The sequence below is a fragment of the Taurulus bubalis genome, assembly GCF_910589615.1.
Source record: "Taurulus bubalis genome assembly, chromosome: 17".
NCBI lineage: Eukaryota > Metazoa > Chordata > Actinopteri > Perciformes > Cottidae > Taurulus > Taurulus bubalis.
The window spans coordinates 14,745,257-14,766,663 of record NC_136605.1 but is presented as its reverse complement, the minus strand read 5'-3'; the positions used below and the strand labels follow the sequence as shown (position 1 = coordinate 14,766,663).

Sequence of the window (21,407 nt, the reverse complement as noted above, 5' to 3'; positions counted from 1 at the left end):
ACATGAACTCAGGGACTTAAATGACACATAAACCTCTCTGCCCTCTGGATATTACTATGAGCCTTAATAACTTTAACCAGATACAGAAACTAGTATTCTTGTATTGTGAGGTATATAGAGTACATCGTTTAGAGTAAGTGAAGATCTACCTACATCAATACTGCCTTTAATACAGTACATTATTGTAAGCTTTCCTTTTTGTCTGTTAGTTGATTATGGTGCCAGTGCTAAGTCATGCTGATCCTTTAAATAAATGCCATATTCTGTCTTGCATCTGCATGTTATTTTTTAAATTCGTTTTGCAATCACAACATTGAACTGTCCCTCAATCCACTTATTTGTGAACAAGACCTGCAATAACACAGTGACAAAAGTTAAGTGCAAAATGAAGTCACTCTAAAGACCATTCCCCATCTCCTAGAAAAATAGTAACCATCTTGTAAACACAAAGGAAAAAATATAGACTTGTTTTTGCTTCAAAGTGCACAGACATTAATATATCGGGGGAAGGAAAGTGTTCATGATCCTTTTAACATTTATAACACATGAAGGTGACTGCTGTTCAACAGGTACAATTTAATACTAGTTGGTCATTAAAGCCTACACTTTCTTTGGAATGGCTTAAAGTATTTGCAATTGTTCAAGAGCAGCTAATTTGTTGCAGCTTTTCAGAGGACTGAACAGACTGGTGGGAAATATTCCATGGGCACATTCCTTCCCTTTAGCCTTTTAAAATACATAAAGAATCCTAACCAGTGATTCTTAGAGTTTTGTTTTTTATTCCCTTTGGTAAAAGGAATGCTGGCATACACTCATCAAAAGTAGCTATGATTGATCCATTATATCCCTAGTTAGCTAAATGAGCCTGCTAACATAAGCCTTTTGTCCACACCGCTTCAGGCAAATTGGGAAATAAAACCTGTTGCCATTCCACATACATCTCAGTATGAAAAGCAAGACTAGAGTTCTAACTGGAGTATTTTGTGGAGAGAAACCAAAAAAAAAAAGCCTGGATCGACCATAACCACAGCGCTAGTACATAGTAGAGAACAAACCATTCAAATAATATAAGCATAAATTAGCAATTAGCTGGATGTAGTCAAACAACACAATGTAATCCTAATCGTATGCTTCCATAATGACTCAATGCATGAACCTGCAGTGGACTTCTTTCCATTAACCTCGCAGTAATATACCACATTTTAAAACCACATCAGACAAGTTAGCTCGTCTTCCTTTGGTGGTGCGTTACAAATGAGATGTAGGGCTGCGAGTAGTACATCCCACACGAACGGATTAATACATCCATATATAGTAAAACGCAACGCAGTCGTGCGCAGTAAACATGTTGGACCTCTGCATGTTAAAGCAACACCGAGGCAAGAGAATGACAAGGGGGTGGAGATCACTTGCTACACCACTGCCAGTCAGCGAGGGACTGGAGGGGCCGTTAGGGAGGAATCATGGAGGGCGAGGACCTTTAGATGCCCCCGGAGAGCGGCCGTGGTTCTCTGAGAAGAGTTTACAAGGCAAAGAGGGCGTCCTCCGTCCGTTCAGCCTTCTTGTGGGAGCCAGCGGGGGTACGAGCGGGGTGAGCAGGGTGAGCTTCTGGGGGAGACGGCAGAGAGTCTGGAGCCTTTGCTCGCTCCTCCAGGAACTTATCAAATTCTGAAAGAAACAGATTGATAAAAGGGTGAACAACACCACTTCACACACACATTAGTGGGAGCTGTACACATGCAGCTGTGATCAGTCTTTACCTTCACTGGTCACCCCTTCCTCGGCCGCATCCCCTTTCTATTGAAAGGAGAAAAGTAATCAGATAATGTACACAAATTGGCATCATTAATGGAGTATAAACCTGAGAGTACAGTACAGTCAGCAATGCGTTATGCTGATACACAAAAGCATCACGCAAGTCAAATGCCTGTCAAGTTCACACAAACTCCATATTCTATTCAAAGTCGCGCATGAAGAATCCATCAATCATCCTTCCACACTTTTCACAGGTGAAGACAACAAGGAACCTTCTTGAGCCTTTGAGTCCACGCCCTCCACATGCACATGTTAAGGAAGCTCATACCGCCCATTTTCACTTGACCACCATTGGCACTATGTTAGCAAACCTCAAACTGTTATATGCAAGTCATTGGTGGAAACACATTAGTTTAGAGTGAATGAAAGGAAGTGGCGTGAAAGGAAACTAAAGTCAAATGTATCCAGTTATATGAGACGGATGAAATGCGCTATCGAGAAAAACAAAACAAAGGGGAGAAGAGAGAGAGAGAAAGAAGAAAAGGATATAAATCAAGGTAAAGAAGTCTCACCACGTCAGCACAGAGCCACTCCTCTATGTCATCCATGACAGAGGACTGCGATACGGGGATCTATGGAGCAAAGCCATGGACAAACCAAGAGGGCAGCGCCGAAGCCACACAACAGAAAGACACCCAAAAAAATAAATAATTGTAACACAAACAAAAAAATAAATAACAAGAATAGGTGTCACCAAAAGCTCGGAGAGGAAGATGGTTGAAATGAAAACAAATCAAAATGAGAACACAAAGATTTGCTCAAAAGACACTCAACCCCTCTCAAGTCTGTGCTCTTACTGTTTTATCATGTGCAACAATCTGCTACTCAGCTATCTTCAATGATTTCAGCAGTTCCCAGGTTGTGTATTGTTCTCATTAGTTCTGAAGCGCTGACATGGCTTAACAGCTGCCGACTAATGTCACACAGCAGCGTTAATTATTCCACATCATTAGTTAATTAGCAAATCGCTTGAACGTGATTAAGAGATTGATTGGCTGGGAAAAGCTGAAAGCACAGGGACCGTCGAGAGGCGGGGCAATCCCACGGCATACACATATATGGAGCACACCACACTGCACACACGAACGCTGCGTGGCGAGCGTTGACTGATGATGCAATGACGCCACGTCGGGGGTGGGAGGGTTGTGCGTTTGCGTTTATGTTCGTGTGGGCACCAAGCGGGCCCAGTGAATCAGGACTGCAAGGAAAGTGTGTTGCATTATATGACGTTGAAAAAGGAAACTTTCACAGTGGCTCGAGTCCATCCATGATGAGTAGCATTCTGGGAAATTTGCAAAAGATGCTTGCATGCTTTTTGTTAAAACACATTTCTTAAAAGTCTTCCACGTCTGGTGAAGTCAAAGTCCACATTTGACATCAAACCGGTGTCAAACGTTAATAGAGAAAACAGAAACCTTTTCCTGAGACCCTGCTATACAACAACGCAGATGGGGTTTCCTCGGGAGATTAAAGTTAACGCAATGAAGGAAGCTTTTTAAAATAAAAGGCCAGGGGAGTGAAAGTCATTTACAGGAAAAAGAAAACACATGCAGCTGCTTGAACAGGAGAGAAAATGCTCAAAAAGTTCAAAGTGTAATCCTATATACTCAAATATTCAGTCAAAATATTAACTTAATTGTTAGTATTAGAAATATTAGAACTACTGATCCATTACGTTAGTTGATCTATTTCTGGTTAGGGTGAGATGTTAGTTACATCTAGTGTATTATTTAAGATCCAAAGACCGTTAGAGGACAACTGACAAATACTCTCCACTACACAGCAGATCACCATCCATGTTGTTACGCTTGGATAATATGTTATCAGTACTTTAACAATGTTCATCATTGTTGATTTAACCGTGCTGTGTAGCAGAAGTATCTGCACTTCACATCTATAAAGTGCGGCATTACGGAGGCAAGCATCAGAAATGGGTTTAGCGCCCATGTCAGTGGAGTGCAATGAAGGTGGGCAATATGGATAATATCCTATACCATTATACAGGTCAATTTATATCACTGGAGCAATAAATATTGTTTTCTGGAAATTAAATAAATAAACTGCTGCTATCAATAAAATACCAAATAATGTATGTTTTTGGTGAATCCAATGAATTAAATAGTTAATACTGAGATAGTCAAGCGGTGAATATATCCTAAATATAGCATACACTTAAACTAATATAGATTTAGTTAAAGATAAATATTTTGGGTGAGTCTTTCTTTTAGATGGATCAATATAGATATACCTTTAGCTGCTGCCCCGCCGACAGCAGCACAGTGCTTTGCTCCGGTCTGTTTTCTCAAAACTGGGCGTGTACCAACCACCGTCTACTGAGTACCGGTATGGATAAGTACCTCAAACAACTCACTTCAAAAGATCTGAACTATCCCTGTAAGGTATCATCATATTGCTCAACACTAGAGTGCAACATCTGTACTGACATGGAGGTGAAAAAACTAGGTCATGGTTTCCTGACATGGGCTTGTTCGGGCATTCCAGGACTGAGCAATGACATGAGGCTAAAAATTAGAGCAGCTCATGAGGGTTATGGATGATGCCGCAGGAGGTTGAGAGCAGGGGTGACGGTGGACACGAGGGAGGGGTAGGAGGACACACTGAGGATGGAGTCCTCACCATTCCTTGGGTAATAAGCCAGCTGTCTATGGGCAGCTCCTGATCTGCTGGGTTATCATCCCCTTTTACACTCAGCTGAATCAACAACAGAACAACACCTTACAAAAGAGAAGAAATGTAGCACGCCCGAACACAGCATAGCACACAATGCAGAGAGAGAGACAGAGGAGAAGTAAAATATGCAAGAGACGTCATTTAATAGGGGAGAAAAAGAGGTGAGAACTTAAGAAAACGGTGAAAGGTTGATTCCATAAAGATGAAAATGAGGAAAATAAGAGGGGGGTGAATAAAACTCCCTCAAGTAAAAGCACTGTACGAGGCATTGGGAGCCGGACGTACCTAAAAAAAGAAGTGGTATGTGCAATCACCACTGTGTGTGTGTGTGTGTGTGTGTGTGTGTGTGTGTGTGTGTGTGTGTGTGTGTGTGTGTGTGTGTGTGTGTGTGTGTGTGTGTGTGTGTGTGTGTGTCTGTCTGTGTATGGCAGTTCAGAATAGTCTGTGTACATAGTACAGCCATGCAAATATATTGCAATGTGTGCTCAGACAGGAGGAGCGACGACAAAAATCGAAGTTTGCTTTTGTGTACAAAGTGATAGGGGGGAGTTTTGAAAAATTTAGTAAAAAAAAAAAAAAAGACAAAACAGCTAAAACTTGTATTCAAAATTTAAAATCTTTTGAGTACACACTTAAAAGGCACGCGTAACACTTGAACAGTTTCCACATTGCAAGATATTTATCTGAGCTATTCAGTAATTGCAATAGTCAATTCACAACCCTACGCCCTTTTGTTTGATCAAAGTTTAAGTAACACTGCACTGGACTGTGGAACATACAGGCTCACAGACCATCACATGCAGGGAGAGACCAAGGGCTGAGGACAGACTGGTACGGGAGAGGCTCATCAGCACCCATACTCTATATGGGTGAGCACTGTTTCAAACTACATGCATCAGTGTACTCACCCCTCCTGTGTTCTGTTGTCTCACATCCAAAGCTGAGGCCAGGCTACCCAGAGCCTGAGGGTCCTCGTACTTTAAACTGGGCACAAAACATAAACAGCAGCGTTAAGAGTATGAAAAAACACGGTCAAAAACAGTGAAAGAGTTAATAATCAGCAATGGTCACACCTTTTGATTATAATGGAATTTTATTTCATGAATATCTGGTCAAATATCTGGTCACATTATGTGGGATTTTTTTCTTCAAGAACAGCAACAATGGTAAGAGATTTCATATTCATGACGCAGCACAGTGGAGAAAAAACAAGATAATGAAATGCATCAATGGTCTCCGGCCAGCAGGGATGTTTTATTTGGCGAGAACCGCTGAGACACCAGATATCCCAAAACACCATTTTGCAATTATGCAGCATTCATCAAGAACAGGAACAAATCCATACTACTGGAGAAGGAAAAGTAATCAACAATAAAGTGATGCAGCGAGGATGAGAAAATCTCACTTCACACATTGTTCTCAAATGGAAACTTGTGTGCCTTGCCGTTACTGTATCACTTTTATCGCAAAAATATAATTAAAAACATGAGGATCTGGGCTGCCCCTGAAGAAAAATGAAATCTTGACCTACTTTTTGCGCTGCTCGGCCAAAGAGCTGGTCCTGGTCTGGGCAAACATGTCAAAGTCGTCCTGGTTGCGGCCCGGTAGAGATGACAGGGTCCCGCTCATGCTGTCTGAAGCTACATCTGGAGAGGGACGGCGAGAGGAGAGCAGGAAAAGGGGGAAGAGCGAGGAGAGGAAGGAGAAAGCAGAGATGGAGGATTATGAAGAAAGATTCAGAACAGCTAAATATCTAAGCTTTAACAGCATGCAGAGCCTTTCTAGACACCAACAGGGGAGCTGGCACTGAATGAGTTATGTAGCTGGGCTCACTTTCCATTAGTAGCCAGATTATGAATCTTTTTTACACTCTGCTGCTTCTCCAATGCCACGTCTGCAGAGACTGGGGAGGAGGGATGTTATAGCTCTGGTAAGAGAGAGCGTACGTGATTGTTCTTACCAATACTAGCGAGTGCAGACGAAAGAGAGGCCGTCGTGGGGTTATGGGCTGGGGAGGCAGTGGCCCCGGCGGTTGATTTGGGTGGAGGGCTAGAGCTTATCCCGGGCGTGACCACAGCAGGGGAGCCGGGGCCAAGGTCTATCAGGTTGTCCGCTGTGGCCTCATTCAACATCTGAAAGGGAGCACAGAGAGCAAAGGAGAAGGCCGTCAACAATTCAGTTCAAGCGGAGAATTGAGATGAAGGAAGCACATGAGCGTTTGCCCTTGTATACAGAGAGAATACATTGTATCTACTGAAATGCTACACAATCGACTATTTATACAATTTGAGACAACATTGAGGGTCAGTAGTTGGGGATCGGAGGCACAAGAACAGCACTGAGGGTCACATAACTATTGGCACAAGACTTCAGATGTGTGACACAGAAGGACGGAGGGTAGGGAAGGACATTTAGTATCTAGCTTCACGCAGTGCTACTGATGGGTCTACGCTTTAGCTCCATCTAGCAGACGTGTTAACATTCATCACTCTGTTCAATCCCAGCACGTTGGCTGGGATTGAACCTGGTACTGGCACCATACTTGCCTCCATCAGCTGGCCACAACACAAACAGACAGAGCACACCGAAAGATCAACAGAATGCACAAACAGCTATGTGGGATGAAGTGAGAGATGCCCCAACCCTCTGGCAAATCACTGGTACTGGCAAATGTACACTCTAAATAGCAGATTGGGACTTGTTCTGCTTTGCTCTTCCAGTTTTGATGAAGCTAAGAATGCCATCCACTTGCATTATGGGTTAATTCCACAGTGGATTGTGGATGCCATTATACATTATAATACATAATTCCCACACAAAAATGGCTATGTGGAAGGATTTGTCTGAACCACCCCTCATGGCATCATTAACTACCACAGGTGATGCAACTGCAGATGCCAAAACAAAACAGGCGATCCTTAGGGAGTATTGGGTTTGATTTCTGCTCTTTGAACACAGACTGTGTTGATGGTACTCACCCCGTTGTTCTGAGCGGCTCTACCCGACCTGTACCTCTCGTACCTGGGAGCACAAAAAACCTTTAAATGTTTTACCACAAGCTTTGTGGGGTTCAAACGCTTACACATCTTTCATCTTCAGAACCCTCTTGAAAGAGACATGTTACCAGTTTGAAGCCGCAGAATGTTTAAAAGGATCGCGTCTTCACACAAGCGTCGTAACTTTGTGGTGTTTGAAATTGCAAACATTTTATTAAATCTGCGTTGAGCATGCTTTCTCAACAATGTATGTTTCTTTGGCACGCTGGGGTCTAATTACAGCTAAAGTTTGAACAAAAGTTGTTTTAATGTTCCTGCAAGAATCAATGGCTTATTTATTTAACATATTGGACCAAGTCTTCATCTCACACATTGGGCTAAAACATCTAGTTATGTTGGCAGAACTAGATGCAGGCAGACATTGTATTAATATCCAAGATGATTAAAAACAGTTAATAATAATAATAATAATTGTTGTATAACGGTGCCCTTCATCGCACGCAAGGTCACCTTACATCACAGACAATCAGCATGTTTTTCTTTCTCGCACTTGATTATTTTTTGCTTGAATGTGCGCACACGTCCCTCTTCTGAAGCCCTTGTTGTGCTAATTCTGATTGAGCGTTTGATTAACCTTACCTCTCATATCGGAGGAAAATGTTGTTGAGGTCGTCGTTGACGTGGAGCAGCTCCTCAGTCACTTCCTCATTAGAGACCCGTGAAATCAGCTCGACCACTCTCTGCTGCATAGCCCTGCATGTTCGGTTCAGCTCCTTGAGAGATCGGCACGACAACAGATTGATCAATAGATTCATTGACGAATGAATAGATGGAAACATACAGCGAAAGAGTGAGACTGTTTATTGTTTAATGTTATGCACTACTCGCCATGACAAATTCCTTGTATGTGAAAACATACAAGGCAATAAATGGTTCTGATTCTGATATAGAGAAGCAAATTATTATCAATTTTGAGAAAGACAGAAATATTTGTTTCTCTAAAAAAAAAAAAGCTTAAGAATCTGTGAATGTTTTTTCTTTAGCAGCTGGGGGAATAAAGAAAGAAACAAAGAAAGAAAGAAAGAAACAAAGAAAGAAAGAAAGTAGCACCTGACAATCACAACTGGAATGGGAATCTTAGCACAGAGCCAGATCCTTTAAACTGACACACATACCTGAGTGGATTTGCTCTGAGGAGATTAAACTCTGCATGAGTTTCTCTACGACTAGTTAATTGCCAATTCCAAGAATTTGCCCACAGCCAACCGGCTCTTGATATGTTATGTGCGAGTTGAGCGTTTCCACTGAAAACTAAAAGCACTACTCCCCCTGGTGGTTGGAAATAATTCCAGCGCTTAACAGTGGACGTGCCATGTTGGAAAGCTTTCTGCTTTCTGAATTAACATATTTTAGTGGGTTGGGAACTCATATTTAATTAGCTTGCCTGAGGCTGTATTCATTTATATAACTTTAGAGACCCTTACAACTTTACTTGCTCATTTACCTGTTTAACTCAAAATCCACATTAAAAAGTCAGATTTATTTCTGTTATATTTCACTGTGATGAAAATGTTTAATACAGTAGAGCTCATTATGCATTTATGCGCCTCTTACCTGAAGCAGTTCTAGGTCAGAGGCATTTTCCTGCCCAGGGACCATCTCTGTTAGCATTTCGGACATGACTTTGGTGTTTCCTCTCACTACGTCCAGCTCACTGCGCAGCCGGGCGATCTGAAAGCACAGAAGGTCAGAGGTCATTAGGACACATTCAGTATCAGCCGTGCTGCAGATGTTCTCACAAGCAGTCGTTGAGTTGGTCATGATGTCCAGTAATCTGCTTTAATCTATATGCACTTCAGAGTTTAATTGCTAAAGTCTGGAAAAATCTGCTTTATTGACAGACTGGTGAAAATAAATACATAAAGTTTCACAGGTGCAGCATAAAGTCAAATGTTTGGGGTCATATGTTGCTGCTGAAGCCCCTCACCTGTTCAGGGGTAGCTGTGATGGGGCTGGGGATGAGGGCAGCCTCTGTGGCAGATGCAGGGGTCGGGGCCCGGGTCGGGATCGGGATCGGGGCAGGATTAGGTGGCCCGACGGAGGGTGAGACCGGGGCTAGGTACTTGATCATGGCCGGGTCCACCTCTGCTGTACCCTGGAAGAAAGAAATACCCCTAAGGATGCTGCATTGTGAATATACATGCGTGTTTACGCTGTGTGTGTGTTTCTTCCTGCTCACCCTCTGTGGTGTGTGGATGGGAGACAATGCATCCAGGTCTGCCATTGGGAACTCAATGCCTTTCCTCTTCAGTTCTTCATAAATGTGGACCACACCAGTTAGATTGGGGCAACTCCTGAAGGCATCGGCCCATGCCTGCCAAATACACACACACACACACATTGTTTTTCATCCTGCCCTGTTGGCAAATCCTTAACACAAAAAGAAAAACGAATGGTCAAGGAACTCGACAACACAAATAGCTCCAATACCTGTATAAGCGCCAGTACTTTGTCTTGTACGATGGTTGGAGGATTGGTTTTGGGGGAGATGATTTTGACCAACACACCATCGATGAACTCTCTGGTGGCCACGTGGACATGAAACCTGTGACCGCAGTTTTTCACACATGTCTCCAAAACCTGCAGAGAGGGAGAAGATTAAACACAGAGACAGAAGACTGGCTAAAAAACAAACAAACTGGAAAGCAGAAAAGTTTGAGAAAAAAAAAAAGGAAGACTTCTCCGTCAAGAGCGCTTTCATCACGCACAGGTGCTTTTAACGAGCAGAGCTATCAAAGATGTGGGATGATACGAACACAGCTCAAAAGGCATGGCTGCCGTGAACAACATGAAAGATGAGCGATATAAGACAGAAATGCACAACCTTGACGGTGGCCAGGATGAGACAGAGTGGAATAAATTGACCAAGAACACAAGACCCGGAAGGGTCCAGATTTTATGCCAAGTGCAATCTTTTAATGTGGCCTACACACGGAAAAGCAACAAGAACTTGTTCTGGTGAAGTTTATATGCCAGTTTTACGGAAAAAGAAAAGAAGAAAAAAAGCTCAGAACTCCTCACAGTTAGCGCCAGCATCACTTCTCTGTAGTTCTTGTTGCCCCCAAGTCTCTTCTTCAGTGCCCGCATGGCGTCTTTTGGCCTGCAGGGAAACAACAGCGAAGACACAGCTGGATTAAGCACCCGAGCTGAGAGTAGGCAAAACATCTTTGACTTTGTTGGAATGAATTATTTTCTGTGCCACAATAACAGATGCCAGTCAGTCTGTCAGCGTAGCTGCTTGACGAAGACAGAGAAGTGCCGTCACACCATCTGTTCCCCTCTTTTCTTTCTGAGTGACGGCTTTCCCTGGAGGCAAGAACAAAGCTGTCCATGTGATAAGACGTCAGGTTGGCTTTCTGCCACACACTGCCCGCCTCTTCACTGCAGATGAGGCGTAATACGCTTTTATAAACTCCTTCATGAGCTATGATAAATGTGTTTTAATGAGGGAGCTGAAGGAGACAGAAATGGATAAAGATGGCGCACAAAGTCGAATAGCTTCCTCGAACCACACTGTGTGTGTGTGTGTGTGTGTGTGTGTGTGTGTGTGTGTGTGTGTGCGCGTGCGTGCGTGTCTGAGTGGAACAGAGAGGGCCCCATGTTTCATACCAAGACAATGAGTGTGTGTAGGCATGAAGAATGTGAAAAGCAGGGGAGAAAAGAGAAAGTGTTGAGGAAAAATGGAAAAAGACAGATTCCATTATTCCTCATGAAAAAAATAAACACTCTCTGCATAACGACTATATTGGCTGGAATCCCTTGACGATTCCATTTAAAAAAACGTCAGATTATTGTGCCTTACTGTAGGTGCGCCAACAACTTGTTCTTGGATGCATAACCGCAAGTGACATTACAATTTTAGCTCACCATTATATGCTTCAATGCGAAGCCCAATCTGGAGCAGATATTGTCTTATAAAAAGAAACATTCGTGAATTCTAGAGAAGGCAGATAAAGATTTTTGTTTAAATTAATATTAATACTAATAGGAGCAACAACAAAATGCAAACTAGGCCATTTATGTGTTTTTGTTGCGACTTGTGGTCCCACAAAAGATGCAGAATCGACATTGCGTTTTATAACTGTTTTAATGCAGAAGGCTGACATACGAATTCAGTCAGTCAGTGACACCTACAGGAAACAAAAGGCTTTCTGTGGTGTGGTGTCTGTTGGTGAAGCACAGTGGAAGTCAGTGTATTGAGTCTCTCAGTCAGCCAGTGTGACAAAACAATGACAGATCCATTAAGTTATGGGACTGAACAGTTCAGAAACCAGAAACTGCTGAAGAAGCAAATTCTAACCCAACAATGATTAACTTGTAGATGAAGCTTACCCCTCGTCTGTCTCGTTTATGATATCGCAGATCTCCATGTTGAGGGTCCAGTCCTCATTCTGTAGGCCTCCATCTGTGGCCCGCTCTGGAGGAAAACACACAAAAAAATGTTATTTATTTTTTCAGTTCCCCCATAATTTTGTTTGTGCCTTTCATTCGGTGGGTGGCAGTGGCCCTAGAAGTAAATGTAAACATGTAAACAAGCCCTGAGTTTACTTCATTACAGTCTTCACTGTAGATTAGTCGACACAAGAATAACACACAAATTAAGAAAACCTTTGTATTTCATTTACATGTGTTGTGAGACCGGAAGCTGATGGTTTTTTACACAAACCTGCCATTGTTTACATCCTGACATAATAGGAGTTCAAATGCAGACAATAATATACACGACTGCCTGCAGATAGTTGAGTTTTAGTTGAAGTACATTTTATTGTGAATACCTCATCCACTGTTTACACCCTGCCAGCTGTCTCACTAGTCAGCATAGAGCTGAGTTCTGGTCAGGCTCGGTTTGTCGCCTGTGCTAAAGTCGATGCAGACTAATTAAAGCGGCCCATGGTTTACATAACATCGAAAGTAAAAACTGTTGTGTAAGCAAGTCAGCATGCGGTGACAGACTTTAGTGAGCAATCTCTCTTTCTCTAATGTCTTTCTTCAATCAGCCAAACATTTTTTCCCACACTTAAACTTAATTTATTATGTAATCCTTTTTCTCTGTAACATTTATATTTATGAATGCAATAACTAAATAATCATAGATTAAAGTAAATTAAAAAAAAGTCTTCAACACTCAGCTAATCTGCTCCAGTAGGACTGTGTGGAAGTTGTTTGATTACATTTGATTGACAGCAACCAAACAACCCCACTACCTATCACCAGAAAGATGTTGCTGAATTCTGATTGGTGCACAGTACGTGACGTCACCTTTAACTGGCAGAGATGCCCACTTCAAACTAGTGAGCTAAACAAACTGTTCTAACTTTGAAAAATGAATCCTTCAGAAAATATCCCTCTTTTTTCAGGTCTTGCTTGGATGTATTTTGTTCTGGTTTTATCAAGAATAACGTAACATTATAATCCAAATAATAATATAATAAAACCACAAAATAAATGTATAGCTATTGTAAATTGAGGTGAACATGCTTTGTTTGTTTATAGTTATTCTTCATGAGGTGTGGACGGACCTACTGGAAACTCATCTATCAGAAGGGCTGGGATAAAAACTCTCATGAAACTAATTATTATTCAACACCTGTTGCTTCAACTGGATTAAAGGAACCAAACAGTCAGCTAGAGAGATGGCTGTGGGTGAGACGTGGCTGTGTGCTCATAACTGGTATAACAGTGCTCATAACTGGTATAACAGCTGTGTGCTCATAACTGGTATATCAGCTGAAGAAAATAAAGCCACAAAGGCTTTTAAACTTCACCCTATTTATTAGCATTTTGCAGTCATCACTGTGTTTCTCGCTCCGTCTCCTCCTTCCTCTGCTGTCCCCTGAATCCATCCATCATGTCAGTGAAAGCTTATATTTTTCAGGATTGCTTGTCAACTTCACAGCAAAACAGAAAAAGGTTTTCTACCGGAGTGAGCTGTGACCGAATCCCTGTGACCGAGTCCCTGTGACTGACGCTCATAGATTCCCATTAGACGATTCTTGAGCTTGGACAGGAGGAACTTTTTTTTCCTTGAAGCCCTTGAGGCCCTGAGCAGGCTGTCATGCCCGGGCCAAGAGCCTCTCACTGGGCCGTGTGCCTTCCTTTTGGGAGGCTCAACATTGAACATGCCAGACAGCCATGACTTATTCATGCTCCATCTCCCATCTATAATCAACTTGTCACAGACTGGGCAAGCACCGAGAGACAGGCATCCTTCTTTTTTTCTTTAACTCTTGAGTCACACCTACAAACACATTAATAATTTGTTTGTGAATTTAAACATGAGCAGCATTGATAAACACTGTGCTGTGTCTTGTGTTAGTCTGCACATAAGGCATAAGTCTGGTGGACTAAACCAGCTACCACCATTGGGATATCCCAAGTAATCTCGTTAATAGATTGTCAGGTCAAGACAGGGTTGAGCACGAGGTGGCAGAGGAGGAAAGAGACAAGAAAAAAAAAAAACTAATCTCTCCTTGTGAAATGAGCTGGAACGATGCTGAACAATGAGAGCCTTGCTAATGAAGTGAAAAGCCCTTTGAGTGCATTCATTCATTCATTCATGGTTGTCTATCCACCCGGTCCTGGGAATCGACCAGTGAAGCCAGTCGATCACATGGCTGTAACGGTGGCAGGCTGTACCATCCACTGCCAACAAAGCCACAAATCGTTCCCCCATCCTGGCCCCCCCTCAACATGTTCCTTTATCCTTTATTAGACTCTTCCTTTACTGAAACATTTCTAAATTGTTATTGTCTTCTGTCTTCGCCCACTTTTTCCTCCACTAAGTACCTTGAACGTTCGACAATCGCTGCTAAGGTCAAAGGTTGGTCGCCTAAATATTGAAAATGGCTTCAAACTCTGGTCATGTACAGAACTCCTTAGCATAGTATTAACCAACATTCAGAGGAACTTTGTCCAGTCAAATGGTGGAAGAAATTCTTAGGATTCTTATCTTATAAAATAGTAAAGGGATACTAGAGATGTATGAAAAGATAACATGGCATACTGACAAATAGGCAGCCCTTCAAAGCTCATCAGATTCCCAGACAAAAAGTGCTTCATTAAAACTTTTATTGTATTTTCTCCATTCATGGTGCATTAAAATGTATTTAGTTTCAAACATGCAGTTGAACTGTGAATGCACTATTACATTGCCAATACCACTCACTCACTGACAGACTGCAATGAGGAGGAGGAGAACATTAAGTCACCACCTCTAACCCCTCCACCACCTTCTCAGTCACTTAGGAAATGAAATAGCTCACAATGCATCCCTCAGCATCTGTTATGTCGATCTCTCTGAATGTTTCAGGTAAGCTGATCCTTCGCCCTGCCGCTGTGGTGTACAATACCACCGCAACAGCCAAACAGACAGCCGGCTGTACAACTCGGTGCAGTGCAGCAACTCAACCGGAGAGATCAAGCTGGAGATATAGCCGTCTCTGTGAAATGGGGAAATTCAAGTAGCGCTGCCTACAAACCACGGTATGACCTAGAAGGACCTCTAGAAACTAAATGATTGAGACGCCGCTCAGTTGGTAGCTGAGGGCCGTTGTGAATGACATGGCACAAAGCAGCTGATCAGTGGGTGAAGGACAACACTCACTCAGGCCAGTCGGCAATTCAAAGGCCCTCCAACTCCCATAGACATCCCGCCTCCAAGCTTTCTACACTTTTCTGCACTAAGGAGCTTGATGATTGCATGGTTATCTACTTTATATCATTAGGAACTGAAAAACAGATTAGGTAACAACATGAGAAATCATCTACATGGACCAGCCCTTATGTATGAAAGAGCACCACTGATAGAACATATGTAATCAACCAATGCTTCTGTGAAGCTGCTGCATTCACTGAAAGGTAAACACAAATCTACACTGTGACAAATTATGTTTGTTCCACATCTGTTTTGCAAGGACGTAAATACGCATAGTTGCAAACCTAACTAAACATTAGGTAATGCTGCTTAACTTATTTTGGGTCACTTACACAACTGCGTTAACACTGGCTTTAGAAATAAATTCAAAATAAAGAGGGTACATGTTATTAGAGTCAAGCAAAGTTAAACAGGAGTCAAGTCAAGGTAGGAAAGAATCTGTGAGAACCAAAGGTGAGGAATGTAATAAGGGACAGACAAGTAATGATTGTGTTGTTACAAAGTGTACTGGGGAAGGAAGGTGATATTCAGGCTATTGAGAGAAAACCCGTTATCATCAATGAGCCTATGAGCCTATGTTAACGACGACAGAACAGAACAACTAAATGGTTGCACCCAGACTACAATTTTTCATTCACAGACCAAACACATCTCACAGGAAATATATTCTCATAATTTCTATCATTTTGTCACAATAAACGCACAGAAAAGCATTGATGACAACTGTTCTGGGTCAGAGGTTGTTTATCCCAGAGCAGGTTTACAAACAAAGAGCAAAACGCAAAGATACACGCTTGGTCATAGACCAGGCTGACCAAGCAGAGGGGCCAACTCTTGGTCAGCAACTAAGGAAATACTGAACTTGGCTCAGGCTCTGCCAGACACTTTAAGCCATGTCACGACACTGACGTAACCCGTGCCATTCCCTGTCATTTAATGTCGTCTACATACATGGATAGTGAGTGGCCGTAGTGCACTTGTGCTTATAGCGGACTAAGTTAGGTAGGCTAGCTAGCTAAAAGCTAAGATGACGTTTGGCTGCGATGATGCTCGCTAGCTCGCTATTTTCGTACCGTAAACCCGAGTAGTAAAACACCAAATGTATGCCCAAATTCAAATTATGTTCGATGGCGGGAAGTACCACATCTCTAATAAATGACTTAGAGGCTAACGTACCTATACATTGGCCCACGGGAGTGCTGTACGGATTTCCAAGTAAGAACTCCATTTTGACAACAAACAATCCGCTCGGGAGTGACAGAGGATGAGGCCCGGAGGTGGTGCGGATAAGCCCCGCCCACAGATGAATGCTATTGGCCCATACGATTGAGGGTTTAACGCAATTGGTTGAAATCAATGCCCGTCATATTTAGCAGCTGCAGCTATGTTCAACAAACCTTGTTATATATATGAACATGTATTTTACTTGATAGCGCGCCGTAATAATTGTGTATAAATTCCCGAAAATACAATACAAAAAAAATGCACTCAAGCATTCATCCTCTGAATATATCTAGAACATAAATATACGACTGACCGGAAATAAGCCCACATTGTTCTTCTGAAAAGGTTTAACCAAAAGAAAACAACAGTGCACTAAATCTTAGTGTCATCATGGCTAACCATTATTTTAAGTTGTATTTTTATTATATGCATAGTTGAGCAAGTATATATTTTAAGTTAAACGTGTATATTATATTAACCCCTCTAAAGTACTTGAACGCAGCTTGAAGTCAGCCGGTTGCTATGTAACAGTGTGTCAACACCAGAGGGAACGTTGGATGACGTTGTCGAGTTCTGGAACAAATAAAACTTGTTTAGCTCACGCTGGATTTTGTGATTGTCGGAGGTAAATTTAGTTAGTTAATGTTTGTCTGGTAAACTCATTCATTCATTCTGTTAAAAATCATCTAGTTAAAATAATCTTAGCTGTTACACCATCAAATGTGTTTTCTTGTTGTTTAGCATCATCAAATAAGATAAAAAATCACAATATATAATCTGTTTATTCATTTAGATGGAAAAGGAGAATGTGATGGATGAGAAGATGCTACAGAAGGCGATAGTGGAGCAAGCTGCTCAGGATCAGGTTGGACTTATTGTCAAGGCGGAAGGAATCCACTTCAATGAAATACTTAAACTACGACTGGAATACAGAAGTGAGAAGGAAATAAAAATTTAAAAAATGAATGTCTATGTGTATGGGTTCATGTATAAATGTTGTTTGTTTACAGACATCCTGATGATTGACCACTTATGGGAATTCACATCTTTGGCCAGACTGGATTTGAACAGCAACCTCATAGAGAAGATCGAGGGCCTGGACCGTCTGATTAATCTAACATGGCTTAGTAAGATGAAGCGTCTTATGTATATTCGGCTCATGCTTTCAGCAATAATGGTGCATGTATTGGCAAAGATGTAGAGAACATCTTTAAATATGAGTGCAGACACCACCATTCATAATTACAGTCATTCTGAATGTGTCTTTCAGATCTGTCATTCAACAGCATTGAGAAAATCGAGGGTCTGCGGTCTCTGCGGAAGCTTGAAGTGCTCAATTTGTCCAACAACAGAATCTCTGTCATTGAAAACATGGACACACTTGAGAAACTCACTCATTTCTTCATCGCAAACAACCTAATTGGACAGTTGGACAATGTAACAAGAGTTTTTTGCATAGATCTTTCACACATTGTGTCATTTCATGCTGTACTGCAAGTATTATGCAACATTTGTGTTTTGCATTCTCAGAATATAACATTACATAATGTTGACATGATCTAATACACCCTGCATTTTAAAGGTGCTCTATCTCAGGAAGTTCAAGAACATGTTCACCGTCAACCTATATGGAAATCCTGTCTCTCAGGTAGACGATTACAAACTTTCCATCGCAGCATACTTTCCAAATTTGCCATGCCTGGACTACAGATTACTTGACGAGAAAACCGTAAGTATAGAGTGTGTTTGCAATCTAGTGTCTTTCCCTTTTAAGCATTTTTTATAAATCCTTTTCTTTTAAAACATGACAATGACCGTTCGTTTTGGAAATCCCACACAGCTATTTACAATTTGCAGAGTTGATACTGCATCACTGAATCGCATGTGTCTCTGTACAGAAAAATGAAGCATCTATAAAATACAGCTATGTCCTCGACAAGATCAAACGTGAGGAGCTGCACAAGAAACAAGCTGAGGAGGTTAAGCAAAACCAGGAAGCTCAAATCAGATTATACACGGTAGTAGAATCCTCAACATTATTTTCTACTGTGCACTCAGAATTTTGAATACAGACTGTGTGTGAGTTCTGTTATTCTTCCCCACAGGATGCCTTTGTGGAGGCCCTGAATGGCTCCGACCTGTTTAAGAGCATGCTCAAAGACGACCCAGAGGCTCTGCACAGTGTGCCTGAAGCGGCTCATCTGCTTCAAACATATCCTGTGTAGTCTTCACTTTTTAATCTATGCGGGTGAATTAGTAGTAATATGTTCCTTAATCCTACACTTACATTGGAATGCCAAATGGTGGAGCTGTGTATGCAGTTATTTGAAACAGGTTTGGCAGAACATAAGCGAAGAGAGACAGAAGTGAACTCCTTCTTCAGTGGTCAGAAGGAGGCTGTGACGCACTACCAGCAGAAAGCATCGCACATATTGACAGATTTTGAGCAGCGACGCAAAGTGGTGAGCCGTTTGAACCATAATGTTTTCAAAAGACCTGCAGTAAACCTGCTTTTTGCGATTAGTATGAGGATGTCTCTTGTGTTCCCACCTTTCTAGAGGATGGTGGAGCTGCAGCAGTCATCAGCCCCGGACCTCCTGAAGGTCAACATCAACCACTGCAAGGAGGAAATCAACCAACTCTGTAACAGCCTCATGGCACTGGAGTTTCAGCTGGTCAGCCAGCTGGAGGTCAGTGTGTGTGTGTGTGTGTGTGTGTGTGTGTGTGTGTGTGTGTGTGTGTGTGTGTGTGTGTGTGTGTGTGTGTGTGTGTGTGTGTGTGTGTGTGTGTGTACACCTTCTCCACTTGGTGAAACACCTCCAATCTGGTTACAAAGAATATTCAGAGAAAATGCGGTGTGGCATTTCATTTAAGCCACTTCTCAATTCTCTTATTTAAAATAATGTTGCATAGTTTATTATAGATTCCATTGCTACAGATTGAATACATTCCCTGACATCTACATGTCAAAAACAGTGTTCCTTTTTTCCCTTTCTGTTTTATTTCAGGATAACATCAAAAAGTTGGACATCAACATCTCAGACATGATTGGCAACTTCAGTGAAACTGCTCAGGGCATATATCCTTTCTCATTGTGCATCATCTGAAGAGCTTTCAATCATTTCCATTAACACTGGTTCATTGCTGTTCTCGGGGTAAAGCTACTGCACTTCCTCATTTGGTGATGCAACTTGCTCCCAATCCAATTTGAATGTAATAAAGTCTGCTTTGAGTGGTCACTAATCGAGTCATGTGGAGACGTCATCGTCTGAGATGTCACAGTGACACACACACAGAGTTTGAGTGCAAAATTAGTGATAATTTAGTTTAGACTTTCCATAACACAGTGGTACATTTGCACAATGTCGGGATCTGGAGGATAATTATCATGAGAATGTGCAAGTGATGGCAGCAACTCTGGAGAATGTGGCTAAGGACAACCGGGAGGAGGACAGGCCAGATCATGATCAAATGGTGAGTGTTATCCCCTTTAGACCAAACCGGCATATCTCCTAAATATAGGATAGAATAGTTAAACTGTTATTAAAATACTATCAACGACTTCTCTCTCAGTTCTGATCTATTTAATCTCAGAGATAACTGAACTGTGACCAAAATTAAGAAATTAAACCCACCCAAAACAATGAGTGTCTCCACATCCTGCTAGTGTAACATATGTAATGAAGTATATACTGTATATTATTGCAGATATAGCAGAATAATAAGAGATTAGCCTGACATGAGATGACGGAGATTAACCTGAACAGGTCAGACGAGGTTGGGACATGGTTAATTACCATTGTCAGTGTCCTCAGCTGTTCACTGTTGTCTCTGTGTAGCTTCTTGTGGACAAAGACATTGTGATGGATGCACTGGCCACAAGCCACGACAACCACCTGCTGAAAATCCATGACCGAGAGACACAGCTGATGATACGTGCCGATGCCTGGAAGGTTGCTCTCGTTAAAGGGGTAGAGAGCTGAAGTTACCCAATTTATATTTTTATATGGATGACGCAATTCTCTCCTGTATTTTACAGTCTTGATATCGTTTGCTTTTTGTCTTTACGGGTAATTACAGATTGAAGAGAAAGAACTTAAGCGGAATCGCATGCGAATCTCAGACATCCACAGATACGCGGACCATTTGTTGGAGCAGTTGGAAGATTCACAGTAGCATCATCTGTTAAACATTTTACCCCGCAAAGTTTGTCTATGTATTTGGTTTAATAAAATGGAACAAGACATGTATTCAACCCGACTGAACAACTTTACCAAATTAAAGTAAAACATATTTGTCTTTTAGAATTTCATTTGTACACAATAAAAACATAATAATTATAATTGTTTATCTGTTTCTTGCGGCATATTTTTTAGGTTGAAAAATGTTTTTCAATGATCTTTATATTGTTTCAGTGTCTTCCCTTGTTCCCCTGCTTCCACATGCTTAGGATCAATGTGGTACACCTATAGTAAGAATAACATCAAAAGCAACTCTGCACAGAGTGCAGACCAAAAGCCGAAAATAAAAATATACAATATGTGTTTTTGGAAATTAAATGATAAAAATTAAATGATAAAATAAGCTAATTAAGTCTCTCCTTCCACCATGAAGCTGATCAGCTGTTTCCTTGGTTCACAGACATTTTCAACACCCTTACTGGAGACATGCCACATACCAGCTTGCTTCAAGGCCTCCACCCACAACCCTGTCCCCAAAAAAAACAAGGATCACAGGATTTTATCCCTACAGGCCTGTCGCCCTAACTCATGGTGATGAAGTCTTTGTAGCGCCTTGTTCTGTCCCACCTCAAAACCCTCATAGCCCACTCTTGAACCCTTCTGCCTACAGAGCCAACAGGTCTGTAGACACAGGACCTCCACTTCATACTCCAGCATCTGGACTCCTCAGGAAGCTATGCCAGGATTCTGTTTGTGGATTCTGTTGCAGCTCCGCCTTTAACACCA

General features: G+C 41.8%; 2 protein-coding genes across 2 annotated transcripts; one reads left to right on the top strand and one right to left on the bottom strand.

Annotated features, from left to right (window-relative positions):
• Positions 1 to 1,447: 1,447 nt before the first annotated feature.
• Positions 1,448 to 16,476, bottom strand: tom1l2a (target of myb1 like 2 membrane trafficking protein a). The gene is made up of 16 exons (XM_079233289.1): positions 16,393 to 16,476; positions 11,895 to 11,979; positions 10,584 to 10,662; positions 9,993 to 10,142; positions 9,742 to 9,876; positions 9,490 to 9,657; positions 9,117 to 9,233; positions 8,142 to 8,275; positions 7,485 to 7,527; positions 6,467 to 6,638; positions 6,038 to 6,152; positions 5,415 to 5,490; positions 4,453 to 4,527; positions 2,328 to 2,387; positions 1,761 to 1,797; positions 1,448 to 1,668 (listed from the first exon to the last, which is right to left on the bottom strand). The coding sequence occupies exons 1-16, from the start codon at positions 16,442 to 16,444 to the stop codon at positions 1,523 to 1,525; spliced, it is 1,644 nt and encodes a 547-aa protein (XP_079089415.1). The 5' UTR covers positions 16,445 to 16,476; the 3' UTR covers positions 1,448 to 1,522.
• A 775-nt stretch (positions 16,477 to 17,251) lies between these two features.
• On the top strand, positions 17,252 to 20,616 carry drc3 (dynein regulatory complex subunit 3; the record flags this gene model as incomplete). Its single annotated transcript, XM_079233632.1, has 12 exons — positions 17,252 to 17,375; positions 17,451 to 17,567; positions 17,711 to 17,877; positions 18,023 to 18,169; positions 18,339 to 18,419; positions 18,546 to 18,661; positions 18,701 to 18,902; positions 18,999 to 19,130; positions 19,449 to 19,534; positions 19,788 to 19,914; positions 20,280 to 20,411; positions 20,521 to 20,616. The coding sequence occupies 12 exons, from the start codon at positions 17,252 to 17,254 to the stop codon at positions 20,614 to 20,616; spliced, it is 1,527 nt and encodes a 508-aa protein (XP_079089758.1).
• Positions 20,617 to 21,407: the final 791 nt, after the last annotated feature.